Raw genomic sequence first — 21709 nt, 5'->3', positions numbered from 1 at the left:
GAGATATTATTCCAGTTACGTAATGTTTATAATGCAATATATAATTGAGCATAGTGAAGATTACAATGAAGTCCGTAGAGTGAAGCAGAATTTTGCAATGTTATGGACAATGTACAATTTTTAGCTTTTCCTATGGACTGCAGTTCATATTGCTCTAAGTCTGGTTCAAACCTCTAGATAATTCATTTTGGTTATCAACCATTTCACTGGAACTAACAACAAGAAACAGACTTTTATTATTTTGCTCTAGTTGTCAAGTTTTCCCAGTTGCCCAATACCCTGGTGGAAATTCTGAAACAGAATCTTGGCAATTTTAGCAGCTATAAACTTCTTTCTGCATTCTCATTAATCACTTCTCTGCCAACTGGTATCTTACCTGCAGATGTAATTTGTCTTGCACGTATCAGCCAAAGACAAGCAATTTGGCTTTTCATCATCCTGGTAAGAGCAAATAGGCACAATCATCTGTCGTCGTCGTTCTATGCAAGCCATATCCCGACAGGAACAGAACAGCATGCCATAGGTGTATTTTGCAGGAACACGGTCAAAGAATTGTCGCAGGGCTCTGTGGCACTTTCTCCGGTTGCAGATCTCTGATGCAGAAACACGGGCTGTGCAGGGTGAGATGTACATCGATCGGAATTTTTTGCAGTTATCATTCAGGTTGCAAGCTTTGGCGCCATCCAAACAACTGTTTCCCTTTGGACCTATGCGTTCTGCACCTGATACAAAAGAAATTGCATATCACAGATATTGTAATAACTTCTTTATAATGATGTTCCCTTACATGTTTGGGATGCTACTTACCGATAAGGAAAATAGCTTTCAATACTTTATAATGAAATTTGATTAAACCTTGGGTTGTAATGAAGACAACTGTATGATCACTATAGAGGTAAACATACAATATTAATCTTTGGAATGAAGTCTTTGATGAGTATTTAAGAGTAATTTCAAAACATTTTGAAAGTACTTTCAGTGTTCAAGTCTTCTTCCTGTCTAATTGTTTCCTGTTGTTGCCACTGGCCCAATTGCATCTGTCCACTCAGGTGTAATGATTTACTTGAGAAGTACAGCTCCAAAAAAACAGATTAAATAAAGTCAGTTTAACTTGCTTTCCACATAATTGGATGTCTACCTAAAAATCAGCAAGAGAACTTGAAAAAAAAGTGATTTGGTTGATTGGGTGCATTGTCAGGATGCTATAAAATAAGTGTGTTAAGGATGACCATAATATTGGCATCAGGAACAATTTACCCAAAGCTTAGAAATCTTTTGTAAGTTTTTCACCTCTTAATGCGTAGCACATTTAAACAAAATTCTTGCCATTACTTGCCATTTTCGAAAGCTTGAAATTTAACTTGAAGATCAATAGCCCATTTAAAGATAGTTAATGTTCTTAGCGGTAATGGAAGCAGGGTCAGTAATAACTTTCAAAAGAGCCTAGAAAGAGAAAAGTGATCAGGCAATAGGAGAAGATCAGGCAATAGGGCAAGAATCAGGATTAATTGGAAAACTCCTCTGTCCGGTATGATTCCATGATGACTCCTGAAGTCACACCATTTGAACTGCAGAATAAGCAATAATTTTAGTTTGCTCTGGCTTTTTGTGGTACTTAGATTAGGACATTACGCCCAGTCAGTGCAATGTCCCAGTCACCAACAGGACTAATATTTGATCCTGAAACCTTGCAATTTAAAAATTGTGAGACAATTATTGATTCCTCTGGTTAAGATAGATTTTGTGATTTTGTGTTCTTGAGCTTTGTGTGAGAGGATTACATGTCTGGAATTGACAAAGAAGGTCAGTTGGCGTTACAGTAGTTTGCATCTGTTAAAACTAGTGGTTGTCAGCACAGGGACAATGAGCTGATCAGCAGTTCCTCTGCTGTTTCATTTTGTGATTCTAACAGATGACTGGTTAATATATTTAGGATGAGGTTGCCTAAAACAAAATTGGGAATAGTATAGGGTTTTATCTTGTTTGACGATTAAATACTTGTGGGTTGCTTAAAATAAGCAGATTGCTGTCATTGATATCTTTCTGGCTGCAAACACAATTCGTCATGTATTTCTTTAGACTTCAAACATTGTCACCTTACACAGCTATCTTTGGCTGAGTAATACTTTGTGGCAATATCTCTCTATATGATAAAGTCATACTCTATACAGCAGATTACAATCATACTGAGATCTTTGTAAAAGTATCCTGGAGCAAGACCATGAGCTGGCACAGTTAGGACCTTTATTTTAAGTTCTGCTAACCTCTATGAAGAGAGTTTGTCGATAATGTGGTTGTTCTTGTTTGGAAAAAAAAGATATATCCAGCGTTCCTGGGCCCACAAGTAATTTCAAAGCATTAATTTGAATTAATGGTCATAAAATGTGATAGATGTCATCAGTGTAGTGGGTATTCACATGCATGATTCTGTAATATCATTCTTATCACTGAATCATTGGGTGACTCTGTGCTGAACTACTCAGAGTCCTACAACAGCACTTCCAAGCTTGTTCCCAGCATTTTCCCTTTTTCATGTTTGAAAATTGTTGCAATTTCCACAAAAGAACTAAGAGAGAGGTTGAACAAGACCTGTGAAAGAAAGGGGGATGTATTGTTGAAGTGAGGCCAGTATGGTACAGGAGGAGCGCACTTGTAATAACTTAGTTGAATGCTTCATTGTAGTTATTACTGCTTTAGACTTGACTCCAAAATATCAGCTTGGGGTCTTAACTACCATTTCGGTTTGCCCTGTGCTCCACTGTTGTGTGTGCTGGGGCCAGTTTTCAAATAGTTCAAGAAAGGTGTAATGTTGACAGAAATTGAAAGCTTTTTGATTTATTTATCAGATTTCAGCAATTCATTTGAAGACTGGTATCCAAATCACTCATTGTTTGGAGTAATGAGTGCATCACAGATGGTACACAGTCTGGTGGCTTTGTGCCTGTCCTACAAATGGTGCTGGACTCTAGTTTGCTTATTTATGTAGCCTTTAGCCTATTTAAGATATGTGTTTACAGGCATGTATGAGAATTGCATTAGGTGGCATTTGAGCATCAATAGAGAATTTGAGTTGTGACATCCTATCCCCACCAACCCAATTTTACATTACTGACTGTCCAATTAAGATGGAAATGCACAGGAATTTCTTCTCAAGAGGGTCATGAATTCCTAGTCCAGAGAGCTGTAGTGGTGGAATCATTGAACATACTCAAATTTGATACACAGATTCTTGAACTATAAGTGAGTCAAGAATTATGGGGAATAGCCAAGGACATGGATTCAGGATGAAGTTCAGATCAGCCATGTTGTTTTCATTGATAAAGCAGGTACTAGGTGCCATATGACTGTCTCTTGGTCCTATCTCTTATTTTCTTATGTTTTTCACCTAGGATATATGCAACGAGCAGGTAAAAACTTCTCCTAATAGCCATAACCTCACCTGCCTCTACACTTCAATGTAATAGGTCCTATAGTGTTATTTAAAGTCAAACAGAGGAACTTTCATTGTCTCTTGGCTGACATTTATTTATCAATGAACAAAACCAAAATGGATCAACTCAGCACTGCTGGGATACTGCTGAGTACAAATTGGCTGATGTGCTTTCCTACTGAACAACAGGGAGCACACTTCAAAAGTAATTCATTGATTGTGAAGGTCTTGTAATAGAAGTTCATTTCTTTTTCCTCTCTGTGGTCACAGACCAGCTATATGAAAGGGTAGAATCAAGAGTTGGGACATTTATAGATACACATACGCCATCAATAACACTTTAGGGAAACCTATACAGAAAACAGAAATGCCGAGCTTTTTTTCACTGCTAGCTGGTTTCCATGGAGAAATTAGGGTTGCAGTTTGTCCTGGCAAAAAAAATGTGCTGCAGCTGCTTGATGCCGCTGGCACTCCTGGTTGTGAGATTTTGACAGCTATCTTCTATTGTTATTTAGAAAGGAAACAGTAGAATAAAAATTCACAGTTGTCTTCACCTCAACAGTCACTGACAGTGTTGTTCCCGTACTGGGATTAGTTTGAAGTTAAGATTGTAGAAGACTGCATATTGCTGTCACTGTTTCGTGATCCATAGCCTCATAAGATAAATCATTTCTAACAAGCTAAGGGAACTGATCCTTGGTCTCTGCACACAGATAATTGGGTGAGGGCAGGTGTAGATCATGAACAAAGATCATGTTGCTTGAGAGCCTCTGCTGCTTCCTCTAGAACCAGCAAATAAAGCGGCAAACCAAGAAATCTTATGTTTAGAGGTGTTGTACTGTCACATTAAATTGCAGTTGACTATCATTCATAGATGAAAGGCATGAACCTGATTAACAAAACAAAACACAAATACAACATGCTTAAAAATCAGTGCAAAAACCTAAAGGAAGGAACAAGTGCAAGCTAAAAGCTAATTTGATAATTCAACAAACACAATAACTTGTGAAAGTACGGTCCAATGCTATAAGACAATAAGAAAACCAACACATTGCAGTCTCCTGGCATTGTAATTTATTTTTCGAAATATTTTTGCTCAGCAAAATACTATTTGTGTCTCTCATGTCCTTTGTTTTGTTGCATGATAACTTAATGAATTTAGCAGCCTATTGATCTAAATAATGTACATATATTGGCTGTCCCATACTGGATGTGATTTGGAGATGCCGGTGTTGGACTGGGGTGTACAAAGTTAATAATCACACAATGCCAGGTTATAGTCCAACAGGTTAATTTGGAAGCACTAGCTTTCGGAGCGCTGGTCCTTTATCAGGACAACTACCCCATGTTACAAAGATTTTCATGGAATTGAAAAGTAAATGCAACCTGCAATTATCACCGAAGATTAAGTGAGATATTTGGGAAAGTGAATTCTTTTTTGCAAGTTGTTTTCTCTACTTTGGGCAAGTTTTGACTTTTCAATAAAATAATATCCATTTGATTTGGAAAGAAAACTATAAAAACATTTGATAGCGAAAAGAATACTATGATTTTGGTTTGCTGCTACAAAACATACGTTATGTTTTTTCCAATATTACTGAACAAGGTGCTATTTGCACAGTATTACCTTGGATTGGTTTTACAGCAGTCAACCCTAAAATATTCATTTACACCAAACTGAGATTACAGACATGGAATTGCTCATGTTACTAATGTGAAAACAGAGGGAACCAAAGAAAAAAATATGAATATATCAGAAATATACTCAGATGTCACAACTAGAGTACAAACTTTCAGTTTTTTTGCTTTGCTAGATTTTGTAAATTAGTCCAACAATAGAATGTACTTCTCCGTGTTCTCAATTACTGAAACGAGGTCAAAGAGACGATACTTGCATTTTATTTGACTAAGGCTGAATTGCAACGGGTTTTTTTGGAGGATTTCTCACTGCAAGGCCTAACAGATATTTTTATCCTATTTTACCAATATTACCTCATTAATTGACAATCATCCTATCCCCCACTGGTATCTCTCATGTCTGATTTCTGCCACACCTTACCAGCTGGAATTTCCAGAACAGTAGATATCTACAAAAACATTGACATCCCATGCACCTACAGTGTCTCTAAAAGCCTATGGTGCACACGGATAAGCCCAGTCAGTTCAGTGCTGCCTTGTATGGTTCCTGACATTTGCACTGGGCATGGTAGGCAGGGAGACTTTGGTGTTCCATTTGCAGGCAGGAACTTGGAGGTCCTGGTGGATGCAATGGTGCCAACATGGGACATTCTCTTCCCCCCAGGACAAGCAACAGAGGTTAAGACAACTAACTATACCAGCCTGGTCCAAGGCTGCCACCTGTCTCAGCTATCTGGAGGATTGCCCAGCAAGGTAGGAAGGCCAATGTCCTTCACCACTTTACCAGGGAAGGTGCCAAAATCTTCTTCCGCACTTACTCTATCTGTGCTACTGTACTCAGCTCAAATCAAGCCTCATGCTCTTTCTCTTCTCTATTGCCTGCAACACCTTCTTTCACTTGCTGTCACCCAATCCAACTCCTGAAAGCAAGAATCCTGCATACACGCTGTGCTGCCTACTCACTTTCTCAGGACATTTCTCAACCTGCAACTAAAGCAACAGCTGCACCATCATTTTCATCTCTCATTCCAGGAGAAGTGAATGAGCAGTTAGAGGTGCAGTCTGGTACAATTTGTGTGCTGAGTGCATGCCCCTGAGTGCACAGTGAGTGCAGCAGCATTACAATGACAGTTAGCAATGCAGTCCAAGGTGTAGCATTGAAGGATAATGTAAGTCAATCAGAGATGTCCCCTCAGTGTTCTTGGAGGCTGGCACATGTTGAATGCCAATGTCCATAGATGTAGAGTGTGTGTGGCTGGTGCCCATGGAGTGTACCTGTGCTTGCTATCCAATGTAATGGCCATTCAGAGCAAGCGGTGAGTTGAATCCACCAAGTGCTAGCTCTGGCTTCCTTGCTGGGTTTTCTCAACATTGAGCTTGTTTGAAAAGTTTGGTAAGATGGGAGGCTGAATACTAATGTGGTGAGTTGCAATGTTAACAAGACATTTGATTATCAATAATTACCATCAATTGGTAATTTGCCACTACCTGGCAAGAGTTTCACTGTGCAACTTGTGAAGAGCATAACAGATGGAGCAAGGTGACTTCAATGTGGAAGTTTGCTTCACAGGACTTGATATCTGATTTGCTACACATTTCACCATCGTCCACATTGCTCAGACTGCTGTAAGATTTTCCCCAAAGTGTTACTTTATAGCAAAGGTGACTGATATATGTGACATATCAAGAAGATATTCAAATCCTTTTGAGAGTTGCTGAATGGCAAGAAAAATAATTTGTGGAATGCAATAGTAGTATATTTTGTAACAAGATAATTGTCTGTACCACAGGACAAATGGCAGTTTTAAATCAATTTCAAAGCCAGCATTGACAATATTTTGATGATTGTTTGACAGCACAGACTTGAGTACCGATGATAAAAAAATCATCGGCACTGATCAGGATAATTCACAAGAAACAGCAAACAAAAGATTAAACAATGTATATATTGTACAAGTACAGAATGTTGGGTGGTTGGAAACAGGTAATCTAATTGGCAGAGATGTTACCATGGAGAATGTATTAGTTAATAATGATTGACAGATAATTGTCAAACTTCACTTATGTTTAAAACAAGACATGTTGACTCTGATTTATCAGGGCATTGTGCTGAAGCTCTCACTTATCTTGCAACATTGAAACAGGCAGCATGTGTGGACAAGTTCTTTCTATCTGCAAAGAACAAGCCCTGAGCATTAAGCCATGTAGCATCCAGTACATGCAAATATGTCATACCATGACATACTGACAACCTTAAATTCATTGTCAGTGTAATCCTTTGCACATTCAGGATTACTTAGCAAATGTTTCCAATCATGGAATCACATCTAATGCTAGATATTGTTGGACCAATCAGAATCAACCTGGCTTGTTTAAAATGTAAACAACTTGGCAGTTACCTGTCAGTCATCATTAATCAGTGGATTCTCCATTGCAATGCCTCTAATAATTAGAGTCTGCATGCCAACAGTCAGCACTGTCCTCTCAAATGTAAATATTGTCATCCTTTTACTTTGCAAACTGTCAGGGTGAGTGAAAGTTGAAAATATTTGACAAAATGGTTATTTATTGTCAATATTTTAATGGCAATATTATAGCAAGTCTAAAGATGGCAACTTAGAAAAAAGAAAATCTCAGAAAATAAAAATTATTGGCTGACATACATCAATTTTCACTATCTCGAAGAATGACCTTCCTGTATGGGAAAAGCAAATCTCCTAAAGTCTTATAAAATAACAGGCTAATCTGTTGGTGAGTAATCTCCTTGTTAATATAGTAAGAATTAGTTTCCAGATTCAAGGAAAAATTGGTGTTGCAGGAATGTCCATTTAGAAATAGTTGTAATTTTTAAAAAGATGTACTTTGGCAGGAAGAAAGGGAGGAAATAATATAAAGAAAATGTTTCCATTATGAGGAGGATGTAGGAAGTGAGAAACCTGTACATTTGTGCAGCAAGTTCTTTGAACTTGAGAGGACAGGCTGTTCAAATTTCATAAGGATCTTTGCCATTATAGAGACAGAGTACAAAAGCACAAAAGTTATGCTAACCTTTAATAATCACTGATTAGGCTTCAGCTGGAGCACTATATCCAATATATGCCTATTTGAAGGATAGAAAACAATAAGGCTATGTGAAGGAGCAATTGAGTGGAATTAATTGGATAGCTCTTTCAACAAGCCAGCAAAGGTATGACAAACTTAATGGCTTCCTTCTGTAATGCAAAGTTGAAGGATTCTAGGTTCTCTCACAAGAGAATACCAACAGACTACAGAGTGAGGGAAATAGATTTGTTTTTGTTTCTGACTGATTAACGGAGACTTCAGTTAGGTAAAAACAGTCCTGATGAAGGGCTTTTGCCCAAAACGTCGATTTTCCTGCTTCTCGGATGCTGCCTGAACTGTTGTGCTTTTCCAGCACCACTCTAATCCGGAGACTTCAGTTGGTCCAGTGGTAAGCAAACTTTCAGAACCAGGATTACATAAAATATACAAATGCTAGTAAACTCCTTGTTGGAATCTGTGCTCCTGATGAGGATTTTCTCTTGTAGTCCACTGGTGCAACATTCCTGCCATTTGCCCCGGTTGAGCCTGACTACAGAAAAGAGATTGAATCTATAATGATTCTTGTCTGACTCAAAACCACACTCAGGTACACCATATTTATTTAATCAGACATAATAACAGGTAGATAATATCAAAATGATAAATCTTAATTACAATTTTTATTATGTTTCTTTTACTTCCCTTGAATTTGTTTTGAAAACATTTATTTAATTTGTGAATTTGTGAATACTGATGACACCATAGTGAAGTAGTGGGGAATAATTGTATCCAATAAAATATTAATTAATCCAGAATGCACAAAGCTGAGATGCCAAGATTGGAGAAATAGTGTGATTTTAGGACAACTTATATCTATACAGCATCATTAATGTAATAAAATACTGCAAGGCATTTCAAATGAAATGATAAAACAAAATGTGACACCACACCAATATATAATGAGATCTATGAACATCAATTCAATTCCCTTATAATGCCACCCTAAGTCAATCTTCCCAACCTGCTTCCACATCTGTTTCAGTGTTTAAGGAACTTGAAAGCAACAAATAGGGTGGTAAGTGTGAAGTAGTGGGTGAGTTCTGAATAAATATAAATATAAAATAGTCACTAATAGATCTAATAAAGATTTTAGGAGAAATTTATTACTACTGGAAGTGTTAAATGGTGGAACTTGCTGCTACATGGAGTGATTGAAACAGATAGCATTGGGATATTTGAGGAAAACATTGATGCATACAGGAGAGATAAAGCTATAGATGAGGTGGGAGAGGATGGCATGAGATCATGACAATGAAAAGAAGTTTGTCAGACTGGAGTAGGCCAAATGACCTATTTCTGTTCTGCAGATGCTATTTAATTTGAAAATAAAATATGAAAAGAGTAACAAAAGGTCTGCCTTAATTCATTGTTCTCATTAATTTTTAAGATCTATCTTGATGATAAAATCTATATGTTTCAACTCATAACTACATTAAAGTCTAATTGTATTTTATTATAGTGCATAAGTAAATTTCCCCTCAAAATAATTAGTGGTACTAGGTAAGAATGGTTGATTCTTTATATTCTATTTGTGCAATAACCTGGATTATTATTAATTAGACATATACATGATTTAAGTGAGAAGAATGGAGGAATCATACGATAAATTACAGCAGAAAACACATATGTAAAACTGCACAAGGGATCTTAAGTCTGTGATTTGGATATTCCAGGAAACAGTAATAAAGTATAGTGGATTTAATTGGTACCTTTGGGTGTTTCTGTTATTCAGCAGCATTCCATTGAATCAGCAGTCTGCCTCATTATTGTGCATATACAAAATTAATTGCATTTCTTTCTACTAGTGCTATCATCCACTAGCAGGCAAAAGCTTGCTGTGAATTGCTGCTACAGCAAAAGCTATAATGCTGCAGATCTTGCTGTCATTTCAGAGTCCCATTTAATATTATCATTTTTCAAATTTACGTTCCAATCCAATAATCTCTCAAGAATTTTGTATCAAATCAGATAAAACAAGGTCATGACTCGTGTAATTAAATCTCTAAGCATCTTTGTCTCTTCCAGTTGACATGGTAAAAATTACATTCAGTGTGTTTGCAGACTCTTGAGGATACTCTTGGCTGATCATATAAATGATTTCTTAGGTATTGAATTACAAAATGAAAAATGAAAAATCTGTTCAATTCTTTCTATATTAATAAGCAAGGACTCAGGATGCTGAGATGTAACAAAACACAAGCAATGTGTGCGTCATGCAATGTCACTGAGATTCAAGCTTGGAAATTCATGTTAGTGGTATGAAAGGACAAATACTTCACGTATTTCAATGAAATTCTTATGTCCACAATGTTTTAGACAATATTAGCTTGGTTGAAAGCAACAAGTTAATAAAATCACATCAAAAATGGAAAGAACAAGTAATTTTACATGTTGCTGTATCCCACTGATATTGTCAAAATTATTATGTGGCTATTAAACTTGTCTTTTTCTTACAGTCTTAGATTGCACCTTAATTCACAAAATCAGACACTTAGTAATATTTAAAAATGTTGCTATGGTGATTGTATTGTATAAATAAATATAATCCTGGACTGTCTAATTGTTTTCGTTTTATTTAGAAAGCTGAGGGGATATCAGGGATTGCATCAACGAGGCACATTGCTTTCCTAGGATTTGCTTGATCACTTTTGGAGGTTTGAAAGGCAAATTAGAAGTTTTTTTGTTTTATCCTATATTGGTCAGCAGCTTTTTCTTTGTTTTTTCCTAAGAGATAGCATGACTTGTGGGAATGATGAGAACATACACCACTTTAGGACAGGAGAGGCACAATATATCAGTTGCTCTGTCTTTCAGGTCCTTTTTTTCCTTGTTCACTTGTATTTATGCTATTGGTTTGAGAGTATAATCCAGTGGATTTAGGCAAAAATAGCTCTAGACACATCCAGTTTTCCAAAGGATATATAGCTCTGTGCTGTGGGAGCCTCTGATTCAGTTCAGTAATAGTAAACAGCAAGAACATGAACTTTTTTTTATGCTATCATTGCTTTGTTCAGCATTTTTCTTGTTGATATGTTATCTAATCAGCAGATCTTAAATCAACAACTGAAGGCCACCATCAAACTTGCCTATATGTGAAGATGTTGTTCATGAGTTGTAGTAGGTAATGTGTTCCAGCTTCATAATACAAAGAAAATGTGTTCTAGCTTCATAATACGACTGGATGCTGCTGTTAGTTTTTGATTGCATTCTCCATCCCAGGATCCACCTAATGGCTACTGTGGATGAGGCTTGACTGCTAAAATTGCCAAACTACTGAGTTGCTTCCATTCCCATAATTGGCACCACAGCCCATTGATAAATATGCTCTGGAAGCCAGTTTATAGGCGAGTGTTGGATCTCAAAATCAGTTCTTAGTTTGGAACAATTCGTAACCCCATGGCTGGAATCTTATAGGGGTTTGAGTGATGTGGACTATGGCAAGATATGAGGTGGAATCAGACGAGAAATATGGTGAGGCTTATCTTGATGTCAAGATCATCTCACTCCATCTTTTACACTGTTCATATGCAGCATGACTTTGCACAGGGTTCTTGCTTCTATGCTCCAGGGAACATGTCGTAGTCAGTCCTTAGTCTCCATCGGGGCAAGTCTGGGAGAGGGGACTGACACAGTCTGAGATGTCCAGCTTGTTCACTTGAGGGGTCCATCCATAGAAAATAGGGGGGGAATAAAGGTGGGTTGGACGAATGTGGAAGAAGCAGGTGTAGCAGCATATAGCCAGCTTGGGGTGGAGACTTGGGGAAATGTGAAGCTTTGGTGGGATTGATGGGATGAGGACCTAGGAAGGAGATGGTGATGTCTGGGGGCTCACCAGCACATTCAGGCCACTGGCCGAGGACTGTTCACTTTAACCTTCCAATTTGAGGCAAATGGAAAGTCTGTGGGAAAGAAGATGCCAAATGGGCGGGGTAAGTAAGCCAATGTGTGAGGGAGAGAGCTGCAGTACCCACCAATTGTGGAACAACACTGGCTGGAGAACCATATTTGTGACATACTGCTAGGCCATCCTGCTACATTACCCTCTCTGGGATCTGAACCTCTGGGATCATACCTCAGGCAACTGTCATGTGGAGTTTGCACATTCTCCCTGTGTCTGCGTGGGTTTCCTCCAGGTGCTCCAGTTTCCTCCCACAGTCCAAAGATGTGCAGGTTAATGCTAAATTGGCCATAGTGTTAGGTGTAGAGGAATGGGTCTGGATGGGTTGATCTTCGGAGGGTCAGTGTGGACTTGTTGGGCCGAAGGGCCTGTTTCCATACTGTAAGTAATCTAATCTAATCTAAAAAAAAGCACAGTGACTACTAGGGAACTCATAGAGAGCTACACTCCTGTGCACCACCATCTAATTAGTACAGAATGTTGAATAAGGACTGTTTAAGTTGGCAGAATGACCCAATTTTCATGTATACTCATTCCTTGCTATCCATAAATTCCCCACCTGTGAAATCGGCAAACTCACAAAGTCAACTTCAGACCATATTTCTTTTCACTCATTGACAGTTTTGATCTGATTGTGTGGCCCTTTGCAGTACACAGGAAGAATTATTGAAGTGATATCCATGTTTTATTGTTATCCACAGGATATCCCACCCCAAGGATAAGAAGGATTTGTGTATACACATTTCTTCCTTGCTCCAACATAAATGGTTTAGCCACTCAGCGCACACCCTCATCCATTAGGTCTTGTTAATGTCCATGAAGTAATGCCAGAAGGGTCAATAAGCAAAGAGACCCACAAAAAGACACAACAACCACATGAATCATGAAAACTAAATGTTTATACATTTGTGAACTACTAACAGAACAGTGTCACCCATACCAACGATGTGCTCTCAGTACATTTTCCTCTTCCTTTCTTTCTCACTGCATCTTAGTGCCTCTAATGATGCAGAGAAAGCTTGCGTGCTAGTGGAGCCTATTGGCTCCGGTTGCTTGGTGCAGTGATTGTGGGGCAATTTTGTCTGCAAGGCTTAGATATAGAACGTAGAATGTAGACTGTTACAGTGCCCTTGATGTTGTGCCGACCTGTGAAAATAATCTGATGCCCATCTAAACTACACCATTCCATTATTATCCATATGTATGTCCAATGCCCATTTAAATGCCCTTAACATCGGCGACTCTACTACTGACCTTCCAGTCTTCTGAGTCTACTTCCACACCCCTACCACTGAGTAAAGAAACCACCCCTAATATCTGTCCTAAATCTATCACCCCTCAATTTAAAGCTATGTCCCCTCATGTTAGCCTTCACCATTCGAGGAAAAGATTCTCACTGTCCACCCTATCTAACCCTCTGATTATCTTATAAGTCTCGATTAAGTCACCTCTCAACCTTCTTCTCTCCAACGAAAACAGCCTCAGTTCCCTCAGCCTTCCTTTGTAAGAACTTCCTTCTATACCAGGCAACATCCTAGTAAGTCTCCTCTGAACCCTTTCCAAAGCTTCCACATCCATCCTATAATGCAGTGACTAGAACTGCACACAATACTCTAAGTGTGGCCTTACCAGTGTCTTGTACAGCTGAAGCATAACCTCGGGCTCTGAAACTCAACCCTCCTACCAATAAACGTGAACACACCATACGCCTTCTTAACATCTCTATCAACTTGGGTGGCAACTTTCAGTGATTTATGCACCTGGATACTGAGATCACTCTATTCATCTACACTGCCAAGAATTTTACCATTGGCCCAGTACTCTGCATTCCTGAATTTCTTCTGAAGTGAACTACCTCACACTTTTCCACATTAAATTCATTTTGCCATTTCTCAGCCCAGCTCTGTGTCTTATCTATGCCCTCTGTAATCCACAACATTGTTCAGCACTATCCACAAGTCTGCCTACCTTAGTGGTTTCTGCAAATTTACTAGCCCATCCTTCTACGCCCAAGGTTGAGAAGTTTCTTGACAAAGGCAAGTTGACCTTCCTCAGCCTGAAATTCCAAAGGTAAGAGGGATCATGCAGTGTGGAGGTGGAGGGCCCGTCACCTCTGAAGTGTCTTGAGTGGAATGTGCAGAGGAGCCTGTGTGGTTTCAGCTCTGGCTAGTTGCCTCCTGGTATCACAATACCTTCTTCTGAGGAGAGAGAGCCTGGATTGGGTCAACGTTTCCCACCCTGCTATTGCCATGCTGCTGGTCATGGTTGCCAGTGATTGGTGTGATGGAGTGCAGGTATGTGCTAAGGGTACTGGAGCTAGATCTCCATCACACTGCCAACCTGTTCAGGTAAGCATCCAGATGGTCACATGAGTCAATGCACTGATGCAGCTTTTGGGCAAGGAAAGCGATTGCAACCCATATGCCTGTCTGCCACTGCTGCCCCTCCCTTTGCGTTTGCATGAAGTCCCATGTTGACAAGACCACAGAGTCATCTCCAGCTGCTAAGCAGGTGCCTGGTCTCTGACGGCCCTCTGAGTGCCAGTAATCTCAGGCATTTTTCTCTTACCCATCTGTGGAGCTGTTCCTGTGTGATGTTCACCAATCTACATTTCCACACTCTGTGCGCTTATAGGCCTCAACATGGTGTCACCACATGAGCTGGTGGATGGGAGATGCAGGAGGCAGCCTTGCCAATATTTCCTCCAATGTCTCTGATGACACTGCCACCCAGATAAGTCAAGAAAGTAACTTTTGGAAAGTATGCGATGGTCTCTCCAGTAGTCCCTGGAAGGAAGTGGCAAATGGCATTGTGGCCACTGGTAAGTAATGCAGTTTGATGCATAACATGGTCTGAATGATTAATGAGAGATTTGCAATAATATATGGTACTTATACAAGGCTGGTAGGCCATGGATGTATGAACATCCCCACAGGAGCTGTGAGGGCCAAGGCTATGTCATATGAAGACATGGATATAGGGCAATCCTGTCTTGTCCTGAGCCAATCTACTCTGTTATGGAATATATTTTACTGAAATAAAAGAAAGGGAATGAATGAGTGAGATACACATGGGTAATATAGTTGTTAATGGTGGTGTATATGAGGGGGGATAGTTGTTGAGGTATTCTGAAGGAGTGAGGAGTAAATGTGGAGGAAATGCAATGTTAGTGGGGTGGGAAGATAGGAGCTAACAAAAACTAGTGAGGTAAGGCTTTGCATGCAGCAAAGGGGATATCAGAGCATGAGTCTTGTTGGGAGTTGGGCACAATAGCAAGATTAGATCGAATTTGAGGTACTGGCAGAATGTGGAACTTACTCAAGCAGATTTCTTTTCCACAATGCAGTCTGATCCACCATACGTGGAGTTGACAAAGTCCTGACTGGTGATTTCTGGCTGGCATGGCATAATGGTATTGCCTCCACTGCAGAATGCCTCTTCTCTGGACCTCCAGGTTCTTGTTGGAAAGGTGTGATGCCAACTTCCTCTTCTCAACCATCTCTCAAAGCAGTCCCCAAAACTGAGCAGAGCAGCTTCCAGATGCCAGAGATCCTTCTGGTGGTTATCCACTCTGTGGCAACTTCTTCCAGGAATAGCAAGTGGTGAATTAGGGCAGAAATCAGGTGGATAAATGTCATAGGGCTGGGAATGGCAATTAATGTGACGAGTTTGGTAACATCTAGCAGGAAAACTCACTTGGCTTCATGCCAGAATTACTCCACACAACTCAGCACAACTTGCACTTCGCCAAAAAAATAAGATTCATCTCTCTGTGTTTTAACCGACAATTGCTGCCGTAAGTGATTTTTTTTAACACTTTCACCTAAAATTATTTTCAGTTGTTACCAGACTAAATATAAAACTAAAAATAATTCACTTTTACAATTACTGAAGTAAGCACAATATTGATTTATAATAAAAGGATTATTGTCTCAATTCTGCTTAATAGAAAAGATCCACAATTAAAATACAGCAATATTAGACAGATCAGCCAATTATTGAAATAATGTGCATGGAATTAATAATGAAATAGAGCTGATAGTAATACATTTAATTTTTGCCAACTGATGGATGATTATTTCAGAAAATTCACTTATTATTTAATCACTTCAATTGCAACTGTGGTCCATTTACTTTATAATTACATTCAACTATTGAGTTTATATTGGCAGGCATAAAGTCATTTTCCTTCCTAAAATTTCTTTTAGGGAGATTGATTTTAGAGGTAATTTCTTTTTTAAAAATCTATTAATTTATGACAATATTACAAGAAGTGCCAAGGTATCACAATTTTGAGGGAAGAACTGTTCAGGTAGTTATATGGAGTGAAATTCTAAACACATTATTTCTTTGTGATGTAGATACACAAAACTGTTTATCCCACAATGTTGTTTCGATCTTTAAAATATTTAATTCTGCAATGAAGTTGATTATAAGGATATTTTTGAGGGGATAATTCTGCAATGGGGCAAAGCTTATAAAGCAACAAAAAAAGAATTCAAGTTTTCAAGTAGACAAAACTTGGCTGTTCAATTAAAGAGATGTTCATTAAAAAATAATGAAGAATTACACAGATGACAGAACCAGTAACGTTCTCAAATGGCCAGTTCAACTCTACATTTCAGGTTTTTTTTTCCTGAATTAGCAACAATGTATTTAAAATGTTCTTATATAGCCCTGTGTTAATTTAATGAACTGCAATTTCATTCATTCTGCAAAGTTTTAAATAAATGATCAAGGCAAGGCAGTGAGCATGATTTATATTGTGATTTTAAAAAGATGCAGACTTTAACAGAAGATGATAAGCTGCCAGGGTACAGTGCTTAAGTGAAAAGGTATCCACACTAGATTAGAGTGTCAGTTCATACATAAAATACCACAATCTCATATACTTGACATGCAACCAACAAAACTATCTGTCAATGTCCCGAGACAGATCGATCAAATTCAACACCATTGCTGAGAACTAAATAGTAAGCTGGTAATAACATAGCTAGAAAAATTGCAATCTATAATTTACGACTTCCACTTCAAGCTAACATGTCTATGTCAGTGAATAATGTTCAGCTAAAGATTTTAGTTGAATTGAACGGAAGTTAGTTATAGTCCACATCATTTGCAATAGCTTCCTTTTACCTTAAAGCAACTTTGGGCCATAATACAAGCCACTTTACAAAGATACCCTTATTTTCCAGTAGTGAAGAGCATTAAAGAGATGTTCATTAAAAAATAATGAAGAATTACACAGATGACAGAACCAGTAACGTTCTCAAATAGTCAGTTCAACTCTACATTTTGTCATTCTAAGTGTTCACTTTTACAAATAAAAGTACATAATCTCTATATCTTTATGAGACGTCAGTCTTAGCAGAATGTTGCCACTGACTAACTCTAGAACTATTCGGAGCATATGATTTTTTACACTATTACAATGCCTGTATTATAAATCACCTACAGATTTGACTGTAGGATGGTCAAAAACTCCTTAACACGATGATGGGTTTCTGCCCATCAAGCATCTACTGAGCAGAAAAAATAAAACAATCAAAGAATGGTTTGAACGTCCAGTGTATACCTTGTATTCTAATAGCGGCAGCAAATGATTATGCAGAAAATAATTGCTATTCTTACCTTTGTTCTTTGCATCACTGATGTAGTCATTAATCTGTAACAATAGGCTGCATTTTATCAGAGTCATAACATGAGCAGCCTCTGAAGGAGCGTCGCTCCGAAAGCTAGTGTGCTTCCAATTAAACCTGTTGGACTATAACCTGGTGTTGTGTGATTTTTAACTTTGTATTATAAAGAAACAGTATGGTTCAAAAAAGTAGCAATGTATAAACAATTATGCTAATGCAAGCTAATAAATTAGACAGCTATGCATTACCATCACACATCATGTAAGTGAACTTTACTCTGTAGCTGCAAGTAAAATATACGTCATAGAAACACTGACTAAACGTTTTTCAGCAGTAAGTAGTCCCATCTAACAGGATAAAAAAAAAAGAGATTTGAACTTGCTCAGATGGATGCCAGAAATCTGAAAAGCATTTTATTGAAAAGTCACTGCTGGCACCATATGTCCAGTCAAGTCAGTGACCCGCCTGCACCAATCAGAGTGCTGGCAGCTTAGCAGTCTCAGCAACTCCACTGTTGGGGGTGGTTATTGCTGGAACTGTAGAAGCTGCAGCAAGAAGTGCAGCACAAAGATGAGCTAAACATTTTCATTTACTTTGCTGGACCCAGGTAGACAGGCCATATCACAATGGCGGTGGGAAGCTAACATCCTTTAGAGGTGACCATTGTTGCAGACCTCTGTTACCCACCCTCCACTATAGAAACCTTCTAAGAGTCCACAAGAGTTCGCCTGTTTAGTACCTCCTCCCAAAGTGGGGAGCAGGGGAAAAAATGGTCAATACATGGTTATGTACTTGCCCTTCCATGGGTGATATTAAGCTCCGTTCCGGATGGCATCTATGTCATGTTATGAGGCTGCTCATGTTATGACTCTAGATCACTGGTAAAATGCAGCCTATTGTTACAGATTAATGACTACATCAGTGATGCAAAGAACAAAGGTAAGAATAGCAATTATTTTCTGCATAATCATTTGCTGCAGCTATTAGTATACAAGGTATACACTGGACGTTCAAACCATTCTTTAATTGTTTTTTTTCTGCTCAGTAGATGCTTGATGGACAGAAACCCATCATCGTGTTAAGGAGTTTTTGACCATCCTACAGTTAAATCTGTACTAGTAGAATCTGTATCCATTTGAAATGCTCACGCTATCTCTATGGAAACACATTCAAGTTATCTATATTCAGAGACCTTTATTGCAGGAAAGCACATCCAAAATGTTCAACTGCCTGCATTAAAACAGCTCAGGTTTAACTGAGAAGAACTATGCACTTACAATACAGATTCCTGGTTACCTTCATGCTGTTTACTCATTCAGGAATACTACCTATTTGGACAGTGGCTTGTACATTGGACCACATTGGGAGGGTAGACTCTCTTATCAGAAGATTTAATTGGAGAGGATCTGATCTACAAGGAATGGTAGAAAAGCTCTTATCTAATGAATCTGGCAGCTGTGGTCTCTCTTTAGATGCTGGGTTTCCCAAACCCTAGGAAACACAACCTGCAATCATTGCTTGTAATAGTTCAGTTTCCTAAATCTGAGGAAGAGGCTTCATTTATAACAGAAATGGATCTATTCATTGATTAGAGCAACTTACTTAAATGCTCACAAACTAATTGCATGAATACCAGAAGTAGAGATGTTTGTAGTATGGTTCCATAAATGTTCTCATTTAATACCCTGTGTTAAATTTCCCTTGAAAGAATTTGCAGCCACAAACATAATCTGAGTCCAACCTCAGGCTATCTCTAGGGGAATCAAGGCTGCGTAATAATTCTACTTTCATATAAAGTTAGCAGATACCTGCCATTTCTTGCCTTATATTGGACAGGTTTCAACTATTTAACATTCACACCTGTTACACAACCTACTTCTCACATTAAACATGAAAGCTTTCCTCCTGTGTGTACACAGTTGGCTTTTTTTAAGCCTGCATATGAATGGGACCTTTTATATGGCTTCTGAGTCAGATGCCAATTCAGTACAATACTGTCTTGAGATACCAAGATATCTTCAAGAATTCTTTTTAAAAGGCAGAGAACTCCACATCTTCGCAGTTATTGTCATTGTCCCAGAAGCAATTATTTTGATGATAGGTTTAACCAACAGGAAACCATTTAGCATCACTTAATATAATTGGGTGCCCTTGGGAATGAAGAATAATCTTGGGAATAATCTTCCCATGGACCTTCCTGGTCTCATAATGTGTTGCATCATAGTCCACATTTGCAGCAGCTCTTGATTTCCCTGAATAAACTTGAAGTACCACTTTCAAGGCACTCTGCTTTTGCTTACTGAATCATTCTTCTTTTTATAATTAGCTTACAGGATGTTGTTTTTGGTGATTGAAGAGTGAACAAAACTAAGTTTCAATTTGCTTATTATTTCAGCTGCAAGGGTATGGAACTTATTGGTTACCTTATTTATGATGTGGAGGTGCTGGTGTTGGACAACAAATGAACCTGTTGGACTATAACCTGGTGATTTTTAAACTTTGTTACCTTATTTTTCATTGATCCCATACAAAGTTTGATCCCAGGCTAAATGTGACTGAATGCCTTTAAAGAAAGAAAACACTTCCATTAAATATACAGCCTTACCTTGTTTTGAAAATATCCTAAATCTTTTGACAGGGTATGAATTATTTTATGAAGTCCAGTCACTATTGGCAATACAACAAGATTCCACAAAGTGCAAATAAATTAATTACAGCATTATCTATTTTTAGCTGTGCTTGCTGAGGGCTGACTGTTAGTCAGGACAATAGGGTGCTTCTTTCTCTTTTTAGAAAAGGTTCCTTGGCTTTTCAGGCAAATGTAACCTTCCTTTAGCTTTTCATTCAAAAACATTACACCTCCAACAACGCAGCACTCCTTCAAATTGTATTGAATGTGAAATCCTGCTGTGGGGTTTGAAGCTACAGCCTTCTGATTCAGAGGGAGAAGTGCTACAATTGTGTTAAACTGAATTTGGTTTAACTATTTGTAGCACACTTGTCATCACATATTCTATCCTGACAATTCTCTTTGATGTGAAACCAGTACTTTTCCCAAGACTGTTGAGAGACCCTTCTTGACAAAGTTAACCGGTTAGTTATTTGAAGTTTCATTAGAAATTTCATTAGAATTCAATGGATTTACCAATAATTGGTGACTATATCATCAATTGTGCTGTCTGAACTCCATGCTGATGCCTGGTAATTGATGAGTATTCAAGAAAACCATGAACTCTATCACATGGTAGATTGTTGTCTAGGTTATCAATTGGAAGGTGCTGTTTAAGGAACCTTGGAGAATTTCTGCAGTTAACTTGGAGATGGTACACACCACTGATACTGAATGTTGGTGATGGGTGGAGTAAATGTTTGTGGATATGGTGCTAATCCAGTGGGCTGCTTTGTCCTGGATGGTGTCAAGCTTCTTGAGTGTTGTTGGAGGTGCACCCATTCAGGTAAATGAGGAATATTGTAACACAATCCTGACTTGTAGCTGGCGGATAGGTTTTGGGAAGTCAGGAGGGGAACTACTAACTTCAGGATTCCTCATCTCTGACGTGTTCTTATATTCACTATATTTACATGGCTGGTCAAATTCAATTTCTGGTTAGTGGTAAACCCAGGATGTTAATATTGAGGGATTCAGTTTGAAAGTCAGTAAATCCTGACAGATTCTGATGGAGTTTTGGTCTATAGCCAATTCAATATAGATTAATATGCACAAATGTCATCTAAGTATCAAGTTATGCACTGGATGGGACCTTCTGGAGTGACAGGGATCCAGGCTGCCTCCTAGAGAACTGACAATATTCCCATGTTGCCTCTTTTTGATAAAGTCCATAACATCTAGTCCCAATTGGGCAAGTAGCAGACCAATGGCTGGCCTTCCTCATGAAATTAAGAACCCTTGGGGTGCTGGGGAAAAAAAATAAGCACTACCGCACTTAGGCGGTAGTGTGGGGGTTAAATAAAAAAAAAGGAAAAACAAAATTAAGAAACCAG

General features: G+C 38.5%; 1 protein-coding gene across 1 annotated transcript in view; it reads right to left on the bottom strand.

The window, feature by feature from the left end:
- Positions 1-21709, bottom strand: part of gfra1b (gdnf family receptor alpha 1b) — a 189328-nt gene that overhangs the window by 33673 nt on the left and 133946 nt on the right. The window contains exon 4 of the mRNA XM_072557354.1: positions 377-722. Coding sequence (XP_072413455.1) covers positions 377-722 — 346 coding nt within the window. The remainder of the gene's footprint in view (positions 1-376; positions 723-21709) is intronic.

The sequence above is a fragment of the Chiloscyllium punctatum genome, chromosome 38, assembly GCF_047496795.1.
Source record: "Chiloscyllium punctatum isolate Juve2018m chromosome 38, sChiPun1.3, whole genome shotgun sequence".
NCBI lineage: Eukaryota > Metazoa > Chordata > Chondrichthyes > Orectolobiformes > Hemiscylliidae > Chiloscyllium > Chiloscyllium punctatum.
Note: the sequence above shows the minus strand (reverse complement) of the source record. Positions and strands in the feature narration are given on the sequence as shown.